General features: G+C 57.9%; 1 protein-coding gene across 10 annotated transcripts; it reads left to right on the plus strand.

The window, feature by feature from the left end:
- Positions 1-660: 660 nt before the first annotated feature.
- Positions 661-16807, plus strand: PLEKHG6 (pleckstrin homology and RhoGEF domain containing G6). Of its 10 annotated transcripts, none has more exons than XM_036865419.1 (18): positions 661-807; positions 1079-1292; positions 1975-2180; positions 2266-2386; positions 3400-3555; positions 4106-4266; positions 4650-4745; positions 5036-5086; positions 5315-5464; positions 6345-6455; positions 6579-6728; positions 6911-7048; positions 7291-7410; positions 8036-8168; positions 8286-8401; positions 14910-15055; positions 15738-16433; positions 16627-16807. In XM_036865419.1, exons 3-18 carry the CDS (start codon positions 2043-2045, stop codon positions 16634-16636), a joined length of 2493 nt encoding a protein of 830 aa, XP_036721314.1. In that variant the 5' UTR covers positions 661-807; positions 1079-1292; positions 1975-2042; the 3' UTR covers positions 16637-16807. The 10 variants fall into 10 exon arrangements, with proteins under 10 accessions (XP_036721314.1, XP_036721316.1, XP_036721319.1 ...); XM_036865417.1 differs by having other exon boundaries at positions 663-807; positions 15729-16433; XM_036865421.1 differs by lacking the exon at positions 7291-7410 and having other exon boundaries at positions 662-807; positions 15729-16433.
- The last annotated feature ends 49 nt before the right edge of the window (positions 16808-16856 follow it).

The following is a 16856-nucleotide window of genomic DNA, read 5'->3' on the forward strand; positions in this document are numbered from 1 at the left end:
TGAAGAGCGAGGGTGCCCCCATCTGATACCCCTGTCCTCCCACCCCCAGACTTGGTTAATGGGAGAAGTGTTGGGTCAGCCTCAGCCTGGCACCAGACGCCATCCCTAGAGCAAAGGTGAAGTCCAACCTTCCACCAGATGGCTGGAGCCGGCAAGCAGAGATAAGGGTCACACTTTGGACTCCACAGCCAGAGTGGGGAGCAGTGCCCCCGGGGTCCGTGAACCCTGACACCCCTTCTGCTGTGGGTCCTGCTCCCCTGCCTGGTTAAAGGAGGAAGACGGGGCCGAGACCAGGGCAGTGGGGGGCTAGTCAGTCACTCACGGCACGCGCAAAGCGAGATGGGCACCTGCTGCGGGTCACTCTGTCATCACCGCCGCCGGGCCGTGGGGAGGGGGGCGCGGGGGGTTGCAGCGCACGAGGGCGGCGGGCAAGCCAGGGGGGGTGGCGACTTCAGGGGCGAGGGGAAGCGGGGAGGGGCCCCTGCGGAGCGAGCCCTCCTCGGCGGGGGAAGGTGGTGGCCGCAGCCCGGGCAGAGCCGCTCGGTCCCCAGGGCCCCATGGGCGCCTGCTGCGCCGCGGGTCCGGTGCCCGCGGGAGAGGGAGGGAGGAGCCAGCCCGCGGCCCCGCCCCTCCGCCCCCTCCCTCCCGGCCCGGCCCCGCGCTGTCCCGGCCCCGCGCTGTCCTGGTCCCGCGGGCCGCTCGGTCCCAGACCCGGCCGGGCCGCGAGGCGGGCATCGCCGGGGGAGCAATCGGCGACCGGGGGGCTGGCAGCGCGGGCAGCGGGCGCCGGGACACCTGCGGACACAGGTGAGTGGCGGGAGGGCGGGGGCGGGGCGCCGGGGCTGGGGGCGCGGGGCCGAGAGAAGGGGAAGCCGGGGCAAAGCTCGGAAAGGACCCTGGGGAGGAAGAGGGACTCAGAGCCCTAGGAGGGAGGATTATTGGGAGGGGGCCCGGGAGACGAGGAACGTTGTTGTCCCCTGCTCATAACTCAGAGGAAACGTAAGGGGCGGGCTGCGCGGGATTCTGGGGCGCACCTGGAGGGAGACCAGCACCTGCTTAGGAGGTCTCTCCTCTCCAGGCGCTGCCGCCCCAGACAGCGGGTCCTCTATCCAGGTTTAGGCGGAGGGGATGGAGCCCCGCGCGCGCGGCTCCCAGCCCCACAGAGGAGCTCCCATTGGCTGGGGAAGACCAAATAGAGCCTGCTCCCACTCGGCTCGTCTGTAAGGCCAGCGGCCGATAGCTGTCTGTGGCCTGGAGGGTCCAGGGCAAGCTTTTCAGTAAAAGACCAGATAGTAAGTATTTCAGACTCTGAAGCCGCTGTGGTCTCTGTCACAGCTAGCAGGAACGTAGTCACAGACAACTGTCCAAGGAGGCGGTGTGGCTGTGTTCCCATAACACTTTATTTATGGACATGGAAATTTGAATTTCAAATAATCTTCGTATGTTGTGAAATATTATTCTTCTTTTGACTTTTTCCAACTATTTAAACATGTAAAAAACATTCTTAGCTTGTGGGCTGTGCAAAAACAGGTGGCAGGCGGGGCTGTGTCCAACAGGCCCCCTGCGGCTCCGCACCCTGGACACTCACCCCGCACTCCCGTGTATGGAGGAGGGGAGGGTGTAGCTAGGTGCAAGGGGCATCCCCCCACCTGGGGGCATCCAGGAACCGAGGGACCCTTGCTCCCAGCTACTCTTAGGACTTCAGCATCCTTTGAGGCCTGGGTAGGAGCTGGTACCCCAAATGCGCAAATGTGAGGGAGGAGGCATAGTTCCAAGGGGCTTCCGACCCAGCATGTCGGCGTGTGCCCGACCCCCACCAAGTCATAGATGAGGCAGCTGTGCTCTCCCAACAAGTAGTCTTGGCCCTCCCTCTCCCCTTCCCTCTCTTCCCCTCCCCCTCCCCCCCTCTGTCTCCAGCCTGGTGCCACCCACTGATCAAGGCTGGCCCTTCCATTCTTTATTTTCTCTCTGCAGCCTCAGCGGGTCCCTTTCTCCTGAACATTGGAGTTATGACCCTTGGGAGGTGACCCAGGAGAGAAGGGATGCACGCCTTTGGTCCTCCCAATGGGGGTAGCCTCCAAGGACTGGTGGCCTCCCGCATTGAGACCTATGGGGGCCGGCTTCGGGCCTCCACCCTGAGTACTCCTGGCAGTCTCTATCCCCGAGGAGGCCCCGTGCTGGTGAGTCCAGGCTGTGTCCCAAAGGTGACCGGGGTGGGGCAGGGGGGAGGACACCCAGGCTTTCAAGTCTCTGTCCCCTTGCCAGGCCTTGGACTGCTCTATTCTTAGCCCACACCCCTGCCTTCTTTCGTGGGTTGTGAGGGAGAGGACGGCCGTGCTGGGCCAGGCTCCCGGGACTCCACACCCATCCCAGACAGACGGGGCAGGTGAGGCAGAGAGCCGGGAGGGGCCAGGCCCCCAGTGCTGTTAGACTGGTCACAGGCACGGAGCTGGTGGGGAAGGTCACCAAACCCAGGGTTTGGCACCTCCCAGGCTCCCACCTCTACTTGGGAGGAGCCGGTGGGCTCCCTGAAACCTGCCTCCCTCTGAGTCAGGCCTGGAAGAAGAGCAAAGGTTCAAGGTGTTCCTACTCTATAGATGGGGAGGGGTGTGAGGGCCTGCCCAGCTCCACCCTCCTGGCGGCCTCCAGTGCTGACCAAGGAAACGGGTGTGGGGGCACAGCAGTCTTTCCCTCAGCCTCCAGGCTCTCCCTCCACCTTGAGGTCAGTTCTGCTTCCAGCCGGGGGTATCCCCTGCCTGGCTGGAGGAGGGTTTGGCCCTGGGAGGCAGCTGAGGGTGGGAAGGGAGACTAGGATGTCTGTGGGGTAAATCAGGCCATGGGCAGATCAAGGAATGTGACCAGGCCTGCCCAGGAGGAGACTTCTGGCCCAGGCCTCAACTTCTCACACGGAAGGGCTGCCACTCCCAGCTGGATGGGACATGCCCCGGGGAGGAGGCCGCGTATGTGAGTGCCCCCATCCCCACGTGCGCGGGAGGCTGTGAGGGCCCCAGAACGCGTGTGCACCGGGCGCTGTGCACGCACGGCCATGGTGCAGGGAGCACACACGGCAGTGGGGTTGGAGGGGGACGCTGGGACACACGCAGAGCCTGGGCATGTGCGTGCCTGTGCTCCTGCGCTGCATGAGGCCCCGCTTCTACCCCCTGGAACCCCTGGGGACCCGGGCCTGGTGGGCCCCTGCCTGGCCCAGCGGCCTCCCTGGCAGTGGCTGCTGTGACTCAGGGCCAGAGCGGCTCTCACCAAACTGGTTTGAGGGGAGAGGTGAGCCGGCCCAACTTGCCGGCATAGGGGATGCTGTCCGGAGCCAAGCCAGGCCCCACTGCTTGTCTGGGACTTCTGTAGGGAGAGGACACCCCCAGAACTCCCCCACTCCCCCTCCAGGATCCCAGTCGCCGACGCCTCCAAGGCTATGTCCCCTTTACCAAGGGTTCTGGCCCGGCCCGAGGCCTGTCTCCCCTGAGGCTGCGAGAACCAGATCCCGAGAAGAGGCATGGAGGCCCCTTTGGGGCTGGGACACCTCACTTCCCCAAACTCAAGGTAAGGGGTCCCTCTCCTCCCATCCCCAAGCTCACAGCCTGAGCTGCGATGTCCTCCAGAGACCATCAGAGCTGAGAACACGGGAGCCCCTCCAAGAAGCAGGGTGCGGCTCTGTCTAGAGACCCTCTCAAGGGAGCATCTCTAAGCCAGGCTGCCTCGTAAAGATGCCCGCTTGATGGGCAAGTGTCAAAATGTTCCTGAGACCACTGGTTCCCTAAGTCCCGTTCTGGTCTCCACCTGAAGGTCCCTCTGAAGGGTTCAGTCTCAGGAGAGCCCTGGAAGCTATCTTTCTGGTCAGGGAGCCCGGGTCAGACCCCTTTGTCCAGGGACCTTTCTGCAGACAAGGTGCCTCTCCATCCGTGTTCCGGCAACACCCTGTACCCTGTAATCCCAGCCAGGATCGATCCTCGTCCCTCGGGCCTGCGTGTCCTCACTCAAACTCAGGGCAGCTTGCCACCTCACACACACACACACACACACACACACACACGCAGCCCTTCCCGGGCCAGGAAGTGGCCAGGACTAATCCTCTCTCGGCACCCCCAGGAAGTCACCAGAGCCCACGAGCTGGAGGTGAGGCTGCACACGTTCAGCATGTTCGGGATGCCCCGCCTGCCCCCAGAGGACCGGCGGCACTGGGAGATCGGAGAGGACAGTGACAGCAGCCTGGCCATTGAGAAGTCCTGGAAGGAGCTGGTGCCTGGGCACAAGGTGGGCCTGGGACACAGTGTCTGTCCCCGTGGGGTCCTAGACACACACACACACACACACACACACACACACACACACACACACCTCACCTCTGCCCCGGAGGAGGGAAAGGCCTTGGGCAGTGGGGTCTGCAGGGACAGCACTTGGAGGCATCTTGCTGTAGCTTCAGATCCCGGCCCCGCCACATACTAGTGAGACCTCGGTCAAGACAGCAAACCTCTCTGTGCCTCGGTCGCCTCCTCTGTGACCTGGGGACAACACCCCCTACACACTGGAGGATGCGCGGAGGGTTAAAGGCTTTCTGTGCAGTAGATCTGGTAGCATTCAGCAGATGGCAGCTGCTGGTCTTGTTCCCCAGCTGAACCAGCCCTGTCCCCACCCAGGAGATGAGCCGGGAGCTCTGCCACCAGCAGGAAGCGCTGTGGGAGCTCCTGACCACGGAGCTCATCTACGTGCGGAAGCTCAAGATCATGACAGATGTGAGCCGCCCTCCCCGCCCCATCCCCGGCAGCCCCGGCCCCCTGCCCCATCCTCGGCCGTTTACAGTGTCCCTCGAATCACCCCCCCCCCCCCGTTCTCCAGACCGGAAAGGACATGGCTGTTGGGGAGAAGGGGCAGGACACCAAGATCCCCCTGACCTGAGCCCTGCCCGGGGTCTTGGGAGAGAGGCTTGCGGTACTGAAGATGGGGGTGGGGATGCTGTGAAGGGCTGGCTAGGCTGGGGTCTGAGAGGAGGAGGTCAGGTGCTGAAAGCCCTCCCTGCATCCAGCTCCTAGCCGCCGGTTTGCTGAACTTGCAACGAGTGGGTCTGCTGACGGAAGTGAGTGGGCACTCGGGGTGTGGGACCCAGGGAGTGGGGGGCGGGGTCACAGAGCGGAATTGCCACCCCCATTTACCCTGCCCTCCCCACTCCCCTCCTTGCTCTAGACCCCAAGCAGGCTGCAGGTCCCACCCAGCCCCTGCCACTTGGGCTTAGCCGTCCCTGCCTGCCCACGGCCCGTGCTGCCCGCAGGTCACCTGCAGAGGCATGTTCCGCTCCTTCCTCCAGGTGTCAGCTGAGACCCTGTTTGGAAATGTCCCCAGCCTGATCCGAGCCCACCGGAGCTTTTGGGAAGAGGTGCTGGGGCCCACCCTGGAGGAGACGCGAGCCTCGGGCCAGCCTCTGGACCCTGTCAGCCTGCAAAACGGCTTCCTGTCGGTGAGGCGGGGAGAAGGGCCCCATATGGATGGGGCAGGACTGGGAGAGCCCCAAGGGGTCCTGTCCGCTGGAATGCTCATACCACTGGCATCCTGCCATGACTCGAGGGGGTCCAAGGGCACGACCCCTACCCCTAAATACCACCTCACCTCTTACCTTCATTCTACCAGTGTGACCTCTGTCCCAAAGGCTCTTCGGGCTTCTGGAGCCCCCAGAGGGCAGCTATCTCAGGGAAGGGCTACACCTAAGTTCTCATCGACCATGAAATCTTATGTCCGGGACAGAGGCCCATTGACAAGCAGCAGGGGCCTAAGCGACTTGTCCCTCAGGGGCCTGGGGGGAGGGGATGTGAAAGGCCACAGGGTACCCAGAGCATGAAGGGTGATAAGAGAAAGCAAGAGGCCCAGGATCCGACTTTCTACCAGTTCACTGGCCAGGGAAATGTGGCTTTGCAGAGTTGGATTGGGGTGGAGAGGCAGGGGGACAGTCTCCTGGGGGCCGTTGGTGGCCCTCTTCCCCAGGAGAAGGGCTCTGGGCAAGCCTCAGGTCACCACCCCATGGCCGGGCTGAAATGGGATCCGCAGTGCCCTGAAAACGGCCCAGCTAAATTATTGATGACGGGTGAGGTCCAGAGCAGCGGGGCATGCGGGGGGGCCGAGGATGGAGCTCAGAGGGCGGCAGCGGGTTGGCCCCTCGGGACCTCAACTCCTCCTTGGAATCCACAGAGCGGGGCTGGAAGTGGCGGGAGCTGGGCTTGGCGGGAGCTGGACTGAATCTAGGCCAGGCTCCGTCCCCAGCCCGCTCCCCACGTTCTGCAGCCGAGCCCGCCCCTCATCCCTCCTTCCCCTGCCCGCTCCCCGCCCCACAACTGTCCCTCCAGTTCAGCCAGCGCTTCCAGCCCTACATCCTGTACTGCCTGCGAGTGAAGCAGACCATGGCCTACGCCTGGGAGCAGCAGGACAGCAGCCCTCTCTTCCACACCTTCGTGCAGGTGGGCGAGGGGCTGCTGGGGAAGGGGGATGCGGCGGACCTTGATCCGAGGCGGAGGGCATCCCTGGGGCGGGGCAGGAGGGTGGCTTGCAGTCCCCTGACCCCTGCCCACCTGCCCTGGCAGTGGTGTGAGAAGCACAAGCGCTCAGGGAGGCAGACGCTGGGGGACCTCCTCATCAAGCCCCACCAGCGCATCACCAAGTACCCACTGCTGCTCCAGGCTGTGCGCAAGAGGAGCCCCGAGGCCCGCGCCCGGGAGGCCCTGACCGCCATGGTAGGGCCACCAGGGCTGTACCCTCGGGAGTCGGGGGCTGGTGAGTGGGAACGGATCTCCAGGAACTCTTGAGGCCTCTTTCCTTACGTGTATGTGCCAGCGTGGCACTGAGGTCGCTGGCTGGGTGGGACGTACCGGCGAGGAGCTGAGCTGTCCTCCCTCCACACCCCACCCTCACCTAGATCGCAGCGGTGGAGTCGTTCCTCCGACACATCAACAAGCGGGTGCGCCAGGGCGAAGAGCAGGAGAGCTTGGTGGCTGCCGCCCGGCGCATCGGGCCCTACGAGGTCCTGGAGCCGCCCAGCGAGGAGGTGGAGAAGGTGAGAGAGGCGGAGGGAAGCGGGGTCCAAAGAAGCAGGGCCCCAGGAAAAGGGATGAAGCCGAGGCCTGCAGCGGGGAGAGGCGGAGGTGCCGTGGGCTGTGTGTGCCCATCCTTCCTTCCTGAGGGTGAGGGTCCCAGGGGCCAGGTACAAAGGGGTAAAACGAAGGCACTGGGATGCTTCCTGTCCTCCAAGGGGCGGGATACCCAGTGCCCTCCTCCTGTGCTCTCTGCGCCCCTCAGAACCTGCGTCCGTTCTCCACGCTGGACCTGATGGCCCCCATGCTGGGGGTTGCTTCTGAGCACACCAGGCAGCTGCTGCTTGAGGGGCCTGTGCGCATGAAGGAGGGACGAGAAGGGAAGGTGAGGGGGCTGTGGGAGGAGCGAAGAAGATGGGAGAGAACTGAAGAGAAAGAAGGGAGAGACGATGGGACACAGGATGCGTCAGAAGGCTGGAAATGGGAGAAGAGGGGTGTGTGTGTGTCTGTGTGTGTGTGAGTCTGTGTGTCTGTGTGTGTCTGTGTGTGTGTGTGTGTGTCTGTGTGTGTCTCTGTGTGTATGTGTGTGTCTGCATGTGTCTCTGTGTGTATCTGTGTGTCTCTGTGTGTATCTGTGTGTCTGTGGGTGTCTGTACGTCTATGTGTGTGTCTGTGTGTGTCTGTGTGTGTGTCTATGTGTGTCTGTGTGTGTCTCTGTGTGTATCTGTGTGTGTGTGTGTCTGTGTGTGTGTCTGTGTCTGTGCGTGTCTATGTGTGTCTGTGTGTGTCTGGAAGAGGGCGTGGTTCTGGCTTTGCTCTGCTTGCTGGCATGGCCCTGAGTCAGCCACTTTCCTGCCTATAAAGTGAGAGATGGGCCCAAACTGACACGGCTCTCAGCTCTCCTATTCCACAGCTCTGCACCTGCCCACACACCCATGCGTGAGCCCCGACCCCTGTCCCGCCTGCCCCCGCTCCAGCTGACCCTCGTCTCTCTCTTCGCTTGCCCTCAGCTGGATGTGTACCTGTTCCTCTTCTCTGATGTGCTCTTGGTGACCAAGACCCTTCGCAGGGCAGACAAAGCCAAGGTTATCCGCCCGCCCCTCATGCTGGAGAAGCTTGTGTGCCGACCGCTCCGAGATCCAAGTATGTCTCTCCTGGGGGGAACTTTTCCTTCTCCCTTCCCATCGGCTGGAGAAGGAGAGGTTGGGAAGGGGATCAGATAAAGTCCAGCCCTGGAAGCAGACCTTCTCCTCCACCCAGGCAGCTTCCTGCTTATCCACCTCACCGAATTCCAGTGCGTCTCCAGCGCCCTCACTGTGCACTGTCCCAGAGCTACAGACCGTGCCCTATGGCTGGAGAAGACCCAGCAGGCCCAGGTATGTGAAGCCAGGTGTGGGAGCAGGGGGATGGCGGGGCCCCGGAGCTCAGAGCCGGTGCACAAGAGTGGAGGATGGGGAGAGAGAGGGTGGGGTGCACACAGCTTCAGACCGGACCTCCTGCCCCTCTGGTGCTCCCTCGAGAGGGAGACACAGCCTTGACCAACCTTAAGAGCATGGAAGAGGGACTTCCCTGAAGGTCCAGTGGTTAGGACTCCACGCTTTCACTGCCGAGGGTGCAGGTTCAATCCCTGGTCAGGGAACTAAGATCCTGCAAGCTGCATGGTGTGGCAAAAAAAAAAAAAAGTATAAAAAAAAAAGAGCACAGAAGAAAGCCTTTGGCCAGCTAGGGTACCAGTCCCTGGGAGAGCCAAGACAGCCTCCCCTGAAGGTTTCGAGGCTGTGAAACAAAACTGCTGAACTTGAGCTTCCGTTCAGCAAACGTGAACGGGGCACCTGCTGGGTGCGCACAGGCTGGGTGCTGGGGCATCAGAAAAAAATATATAACTCCATTTCTGCCCTCACAGAATACATGCTGCAGCCTAGCTAGACAAACAAGTATACAAATAACAGAAACGTGTGGACGGAATGGAGCTAGGGCAGGGAAGGACGGAATGGAGCTAGGGCAGGGACGGAATGGAGCTAGGATGGTTCACTCTGTCTGGTGGGTTGGTTGGGAGAGGGACTGTGCAGAGGACAGGATGCTTCAGAGGACAGAGAAGGCTTCACAGAGGAGCTACTTTCTGAGCACCGCGGGCGGATGTCTCGGAGCACGTCAGGGCAACAAGGTGGGCAGGAAAGGCGTTCCAGATGGAGAGCAGAGTGTGCAAAGGTCGGGAATCGGAAGCAGTTGTGTGTGTTGAGAGCACCGTCAGCTGAGTGGTTGGCGTTACCAGGGCATCAAGCACAAGGGCAGCACAACGGCAGAGGGGCCATGGGGGAGGTGCCACCAGATCATGCCCATCCCTGGATGCCGTGCTGGGGAACTTGAACTTTGTCCTGTAAGTGACACAGAGGCAGTAAAAATGTTAACTAGTGGAGTGGAATGACGGGGCGGGGGCAGATTTATGCAACAAAAGCTGAAGGAGTTCAAAAGAAGGGAGACCCGAATGGAGCCATATTGGTTACTGCTTGGTGCCTTAAAGCAACAGAAATGTATTCTCTCACAGTTCTGGAGGCCGGAAGTTGAAAATCAACATGTCAGCCAGGCAACGCTTCCTTTCCATAGCTCTAGGGGAGCCTCCATCCCGGCTCTCTGCCTCTATCTTCACGTGGTCTTCCTCTCCATGTGTCTCTGTGTCCCAGTCTCCCTTTCCTGTCTCTTAGAAAGACACCGGTCATTAACCCAAAATCCAGGATGACCTCATCTTGAGATCCTGCACTGAGGATCTATGCACATCTGCAAAGACCCTTTTTCCAAACAAGGCCACTCACATTCACAGAATCTGGGGGTCAGGACCCAGACCCATCTTTCTGGGGCCACTATTCAACCCACTACAGGAGCAGAATTGCCAAAGAAGAGGGAAGATTTGAGTTGGACTTTAAGGATGGGGAAGACCCTGAGCAGAAGACTTAAGGGAGAAATTGGGCTGGGTTGGTTTGGGGGACAACCAGCATGTCTGTCTGAGTCTGGAGGGAAGGGTTTTGTGTGGAGCCAGTGATGAGACGCCAAGTTCTAGGGGACCCCAGGGCTTGTAGAAGAGTGCGGACTGGACGAGACTGAATTGAATTGGGTTGGCAAGTTGACACCAGAGCCACCATAGATTCTTTTTATTTATTTATTTATTTACAGCTGTGTTGGGTCTTCGTTTCTGTGCGAGGGCTTTCTCTAGTTGTGGCAAGCGGGGGCCACTCTTCATTGCGGTGCGCGGGCCTTTCACTATTGCGGCCTCTCTTGTTGTGGAGCACAGGCTCCAGACGCGCAGGCTCAGTAGTTGTGGCTCACGGGCTTAGTTGCTCCACAGCATGTGGGATTGTCCCAGACCAGGGCTCGAACCCGTGTCCCCTGCATTGGCAGGCAGATTCTCAACCACTGCGCCACCAGGGAAGCCCCACCATAGATCCTTGAGCAAGGGAAGGCCATGGTGAAATCCGTGTGTTTTGTCTTGAATTGTCAGGCGGCATGTGACAGGTGGGCCGGGGGAGGGAGAGATTGGTGGCAGGAGATTTCCCGTACCAGTTTGGGTATGAAACATAGAGGTTGAGTGCCACAGCCTTAGGGACATGGTGCAAAAAAAGAAGAAAAGAAGAAAAAAGGAGCTGAAGAAGAAAGAAGGACAGGTGAGCCTTAGGGAGACCGATAGAAGCCTCTACCGAACCCATGGTTCAGACCCCAGCTCTGCCTCTTACTAGCTGGGTGACCTTGGGTGAGTTATGTGGCCTCCCTAGTTTTCCGTTTCTTCACCTGCAAAATGGATATAAATAATAACAGTCCTTGTCTCATAGGGAAGATTCAAAGAAATCATTCAGATTAAGCAGGCAACATGGTGCCTTGGTAACTCAGGTCCACAAGGCCAAGGATGACTTGCTCCTGAGGTTCCTGTGTGAAAGGCTGCTTTGGCAATGACAACTGAAATCATTAGAAAGGGAAACCTGTTTGTCTAGTCGTTGCTTCCTGGGTGGCGTGGGGCATGGGTAGCAAGGTTTAGTTTTAAACAGAAGCACTTTGGAAATGAGGTAATGGGAGACAGCCAAGTGGAGACCTCTTAGGGGTTTGTGGAAATATGGAAACACAGACTAGAGTTCAGGCGAGAAATGAGGGTGAACTATGAAAATTGCTAAGAGAGCAGATCCTAAAAGTTCTTTTTGCAGGAAAAAAATGTTTGTAACAACGTCCGGTGACGGATGTTCACTAGACGTTGTGTGGATCATTTCATATATACACAAATGTTGAATCATTATGTTGTACACGTGAAACTAATATGTCAATTATACCTCAATTTTTTATAAAAAGAAGAGGCATTTTGAACAAGTTAAGAAATCATAGTGTAGACGATTTCTAAAGAATGCAACTGCGCTATTTTTAAAGAGTTTAAATCAAAGTAGCGCTTCTCATAGGACTTGCTTTAATGAGTAGATTATAATGATTTGTCGTTTGCACGTTAGGTAATTAGGGCTTTGAAACTTTGGAGGATGCGTAAAAAGAGTCTTGTTCTTTAAACAATTTTAAGCATTCTTCCCACAGTCTTACCTATGGCATCGTATCAAGATGTGGAGAGCTTATTCGAGAAAAGGAAAACCAGAGCTTAGTCTCTGTTTAAACACTGTATTTAAAGATTCGAAATTATGAGAGTAAAAAATAAACAGGAGGTTTTTGCCATTAAAAAAAAAAGAAAGAAAAAATGATGAAAGGCAGAACCTCAAGGTCTTGTGTCCTCCAGCCCTTGGGGCTGTCATTTCCTTGGATACCTAAACAAGATGGTGACGGCGCCCAGGAAGCCAGAGGTAGGGGACAGGGTGTGGGTCATCCGCCCTGACCCCTGCTCCAGGCCGGCTCAGAGTCTCCTCTCTCGGTGCAGTGGGGCCTTCTCTCTACACCACCGCCCCCCAGCCCAAGAAGAGACCCGCCACCTTCTCCTTAGAACCCCCAGGGGAACCACTAAAGATTGCTGGCATTTTATTACATAAACTAATTTAGCCCCCAGGAGTTTTACTCCACGCTAACTGAGGTGGAGAAGTCATTTCCGATACCTAACCAAGCAGCGCACAAGCTCCCCGCGTCCCCTTGCAAAACCAAGAACCCTGAAACTTTGAAATGAGTTTGTCCTGCCACTGCCTCACACCAAAGTCTTAGGGAATCCTTTTCGCAGTTACCACCAGTCCTTGTAAACCGAAGAGGGCAGTAGAATACCTACTGATCCCAGGGGTCAGAGTGTTTTTTTCTCCGCCTTACAGAATCGTACATATGTAGATTTATTCCTAGCGGGTCTGGCTGTGTGGCTTCAGCTTTTAGAGAAAATGAGCTTCTCAAGAGGAGAGAGACTGAATCATGGGAAATGTCCATGTTTAGGGGCTGGGAAGAGGAAAAGGAACCAGTGCCGGGAACAAGGAGCTATCAGAGACGAGGCCAAGAGGTGAATGGAGGAAAGAGGCGGGCTCGGAGGGCCCCCAGCCCAGCTCTCACTCATTATCTGCGTCACTTCTCTCAGCTCCGGCCCCACCTGGGAACTGCAGGGATAATGGGAACCACCTTGCAGGACAGACGGGAGAGTTATGTTTGTAAGCTGCTTGACACGTGCCCGGCACTTAATGGGGGTTCCATACATGTTTACTGTTGTCATCTTTAGAAGATGCCAACATCTTCTAAAGGCCAGGGGTGCCCGGCTAAGGGCACCTTCAAGAGATGGTTTTCGTCCGTGATGGGAGACTTGGGGAGGACAGCGGGTGAATTTGGGAGCCGCTCCAGGGCAGCAGGGAGAGGAGGCATTTCCTCCCAAGGCTTCAGTTCCCCACCAGGGCAAAGGAAGAAGAACCATGGCGTGGGGGGAGCCCTCCCTTTTCCCGGCTTTGTGGGGATGTCACATTCTGGCCCAGGTACCAGTTTCCTCTTCCTTTCCCACCCTGCCCCCAACATGTCTCTCCTCTTACCCAAGCTGAGATAATCCTCCCAGGGTTGCTAGAGAGCCTTTGGGGGTGGCCAGGGGCCCTTCAAACAGCCCCGTCCCTGGTACCTGATCCCTGGTACCTGAGGTGTCGGGTCCTCCATCCCCACCCCACCCCCTTGCCTCCCTGCTTCTTCCCAGGTGGGCCCACGGGAGAGTTCAGTGGAGATGCTTGTATGGGACAGACGTTCCTTCCAGACCACCCCCCAGCCACCTTCCTCCAGTTCTTTCCCTCCACACACCATCTCTATCCTGGACATCCCAAAGATAAACTTGAACTTGGGTCATATGGGGCCAAAGGGCATCTCAGCAGGCTGCCCCAGCCCCGCCCTGACCCCAAGAGCGGCTCCTCCCACCCTCGTTATTCCTCCCCACACTCTGCACAGCTGGGAGATGCGGAAAAGGTCACAGGACCTGGCCTGGTGTGCTGGTCTCCTGCCCCCAGACCCCATCATCCCTGGCTCTGGCCAACAGAGCAAGTCTTACGAGACTGCTAAGAATCCTTGCATGAGCTAGTGACTGGGAAGCCAGGGCAGGAAAATTGGAAATACAAGCCTGAGGTCATTTTCCTGTCCCTGTTCATCCTTTTCTCCAACATGTCTCTTGTACAGACCCAGCTACCCCCTACCCCGTTGTGTTTCTGGAGAGGCTTTGGGAAGGTCCAGAGTTGCCTAAGAGTTGCTGGTTCATATACCTGAAGGGGGTGGGGGAGGGGGATATTCAAATTACTTAGTAACCAGAATGGCATGGGCATCAACCAATCAGAGTAGAGCTTGGGGAGCGGGGGTAGGGGTGGGGGCGGGGTCCTAGAGGCCCCCTGCTGTGCCAGATGTTATCCCTCTGCTGCTGGATCTTGGGGGGCAGGGTAATCCTGGCGAAGGAAGGTGGGAGGCTTGGGCAGTAGCCCTTTGCTCACCAGCATGAAAGTACTTCAATATGTGCACAATGATAAGGCCATTCCAGCCAGTGCTGGTATCAGTGCCGCCCCCAGTAGCCTCCACCACCTCTTTTTGCCAAGCCTCCGCCTTCGGCCTCTCCAAGGGTTCCCTTGCCATCCCTCCCCTCCCTCAAGAGAAAGTTGTCCTTTGGTAATTCCTGACCCTTTCTAAGGCTGCCCTTGAAAAATAGTGCAGTTACTGAACTAGGACTCACAGAGAAAGACCCAGTCCCAATTCTGCTTCTCTCTACCTGTGCGCCCTGGAGCAGGTCCACTCATCTTTCTAAGTCTCGTTTTCTCATCTGTAAAATTGGCTAATATACTGCAGGGTGATGGTGTGTGTCAAATGACTGCCTGCATGTAGAGGTGCTTTATAAACCACTTCTCAGATGTCACTATTTTATTCTGGTGGTGCCTGTATGAAAATGCTAAGGAAGACAAAATATAATGTATCCTCTCTCCATTCCTCTTGGGATGGTCTTGTTGTCAACTCTGAAGGACAACAGAGTCCTCAGCCCAGGACAAAGCCTGCCCCTGCCTGCCCTGGTGGTAGGAGAAAGAGTAACCTGAGGGCCCAGCATCGTTCAGAGCAATTATGCCACCATCACCACCAATCAGGGAGGGCTTCCTGAAGGAAGAAACAGACCAGACCTTGGCTTGCCAAGGGGATGTGAGAGGCAGGAAGAACGTACAGGTAGGAAAAGGGGCCTTATGTTTACCCCACACATCCTAGGACCAGCTCAAGATTTCAAATACTGGCTCCGTCCTACTTTCCCGCGGCATGACCTTGGCAGTTACTTAACCTCAGAGTCTCTGTTTCTCAGGAGTAAAGTAGGAGCAAAAAAATCTGCCTCATAGGGCGGTGGTGAAGGTGAAGCAAGATAATGTATGTAAAGCACTTAGCATGGTGCCTGGCATACAGCAGGTGCTCACTAAATGAGAGCTCTTAATGAAAGTATCCCCACCCCAGGTCGCCCTGCAAAAGCTGAAGGCAGAGGAGTGCATCCAACAGAAGAGGGAGCTCCTGGCCCTCTATCAGGACCGGGACAGGGAGTCCCCAGGCCCCAGGCCCTCCACGCCTTCCACGGAAGGCTCTGAGAGCAGCACAGAGGGAAGGTAAGACCTACAGGGCGTACAAGGCCTCCCAGAGGAGGGGGGCTGCAGGCAGGGAGGGAGGGCAGAGGAGCCCACAAGGTTGGGAAATGGCATTACAGCTTTTGGGGACACTGGGACCAGACTGAGGAACCCAGGCTACAGGTTGGCACCAGCCATGCGAAAGGCCACATGAGACAGCCTATGGGGTTAGCCAGCCTAGGGCTGGCACAGCATGAAGGAAACAGGCACGAGAGGCACAAATTCCCTGAGAGAATCAGGTTCCCCAGGCCAGGGATGGAGAGTGAAGGCCAGTATGGGTTTGCGGAATGTCAGAGCTGCAGGGACCCGGCTAGTTCAAATCCCCAAAGAGCGTGAGAGTTTCACCCAAAATAACACAGCTGTTGAGCAGCATGGTTATAGAGAAAAAAAGACTCCATCACTGGGGGATAACCTCAGGGGAGCTCAGGAAGCACTCAGCAAATACTTGATAACAAGTTTCTGGACTGAGTGCAGGGGCTAAAATGCCTTAAAGGAGCTTACAGTCTAGCCAGTGAGATGAGAAAAACAATCAGTGCAGTGTAAAAGTGATACCAAAATAAGTTTGGAGGAGGGCCCATTTCTGGATGGAGGGATCAATGGAGACTCCCTGGACTTGAACTTGATCCCTCAGTATCTGACTCTGACCATTTGCTAGTAACTGTAGGACTCCTGAGTCCTCGACCGTCATCCCCCAGCTGGTGGTGACAGAAGACACAGATGAAGATGCTCCCTCGGTACCAGATGATACCTCGGACTCTGGCTATGGCACTCTGGTCCCAGGCTCCCCCAAGGCGTCCCACTTCCCGCCAAACCGTCTACGCTCCAGGGCCTTTCGGCGGGACCCTCGCCTCACCTTCTCCACCCTGGACCTCCGAGATGTTCCTTTGCATCCCCTGCCTCCTGACCCCCAAGCTCCCCAACGCCGAAGCACCCCTGAACTGCCAGAGGAAAGTGTCCAGAAAGGAGGCAGCCTTCCCAGGGGAGACCCACCGACCTCGTCTGAGGAAGAAGACGGGACCTCGGTTGGAGAGAATGTGGTAGTGGAAAACTTACATAGGGCCCGACTTCGGGGGCAGCTCTCCCCCTCCCCGACCCACACTGACTCTGCTGGGGAAAGCCCCTGGGACTCCTCAGGGGACGAGGAAGAAGAGGAGCCCTTCCTGGGACCCGGCTACAGCCCCTCCCCTCACCCGCTCCGGGCCGAGGACATGCTCCGAGAGATCCGGGAGGAACTGGCCAGCCAAAGAATTGAGAGCGTCCCTGAGCCTGGGGACAGCAGACCTCGGAAGCTGACTCGGGTCCAACTGCAGAGGATGCGGGGGCTTCACGTCGTACACCTGGACACGCCCCTGTCCACATCGTAAGTGCAGAAGGGAAGCTGGCGTGGGATGGAGCGGAGGGGAAGGCCAGTATGGAGCCAGAGGGGATGCGGGGGGGGGGGGGCGGTCAACACAGGAGGGCAGGACCGGAGGGGGGTCATGGCGGGGAGGGGCCTTTAGCTTCACTCTTCACCCCATGTCTGCCTACCTGACACCTGCCTCTTGCCTTTGCAGAGAGGTGTGAGGGAATACCTCCCTAAGAGTGCTGGTCACCACCTCCACCCCTGGATTCTACCTCAAGGACACTTCCCCAGGCACCCTGCCCTTCCTTCTCTGAGGACTTTGGGGATTAAGAGCTGTACATTGATGTGTCACAGACACACCAGAGTCCCACATAAAGTTGTGCATAACTATGGCCGTCCAGCCAGCACTAGATAAGGGCGGAGCAAAGAGAACCTGGGGGG

Source organism: Balaenoptera musculus, chromosome 10 (genome assembly GCF_009873245.2).
Source record: "Balaenoptera musculus isolate JJ_BM4_2016_0621 chromosome 10, mBalMus1.pri.v3, whole genome shotgun sequence".
Classification (NCBI taxonomy): domain Eukaryota; kingdom Metazoa; phylum Chordata; class Mammalia; order Artiodactyla; family Balaenopteridae; genus Balaenoptera; species Balaenoptera musculus.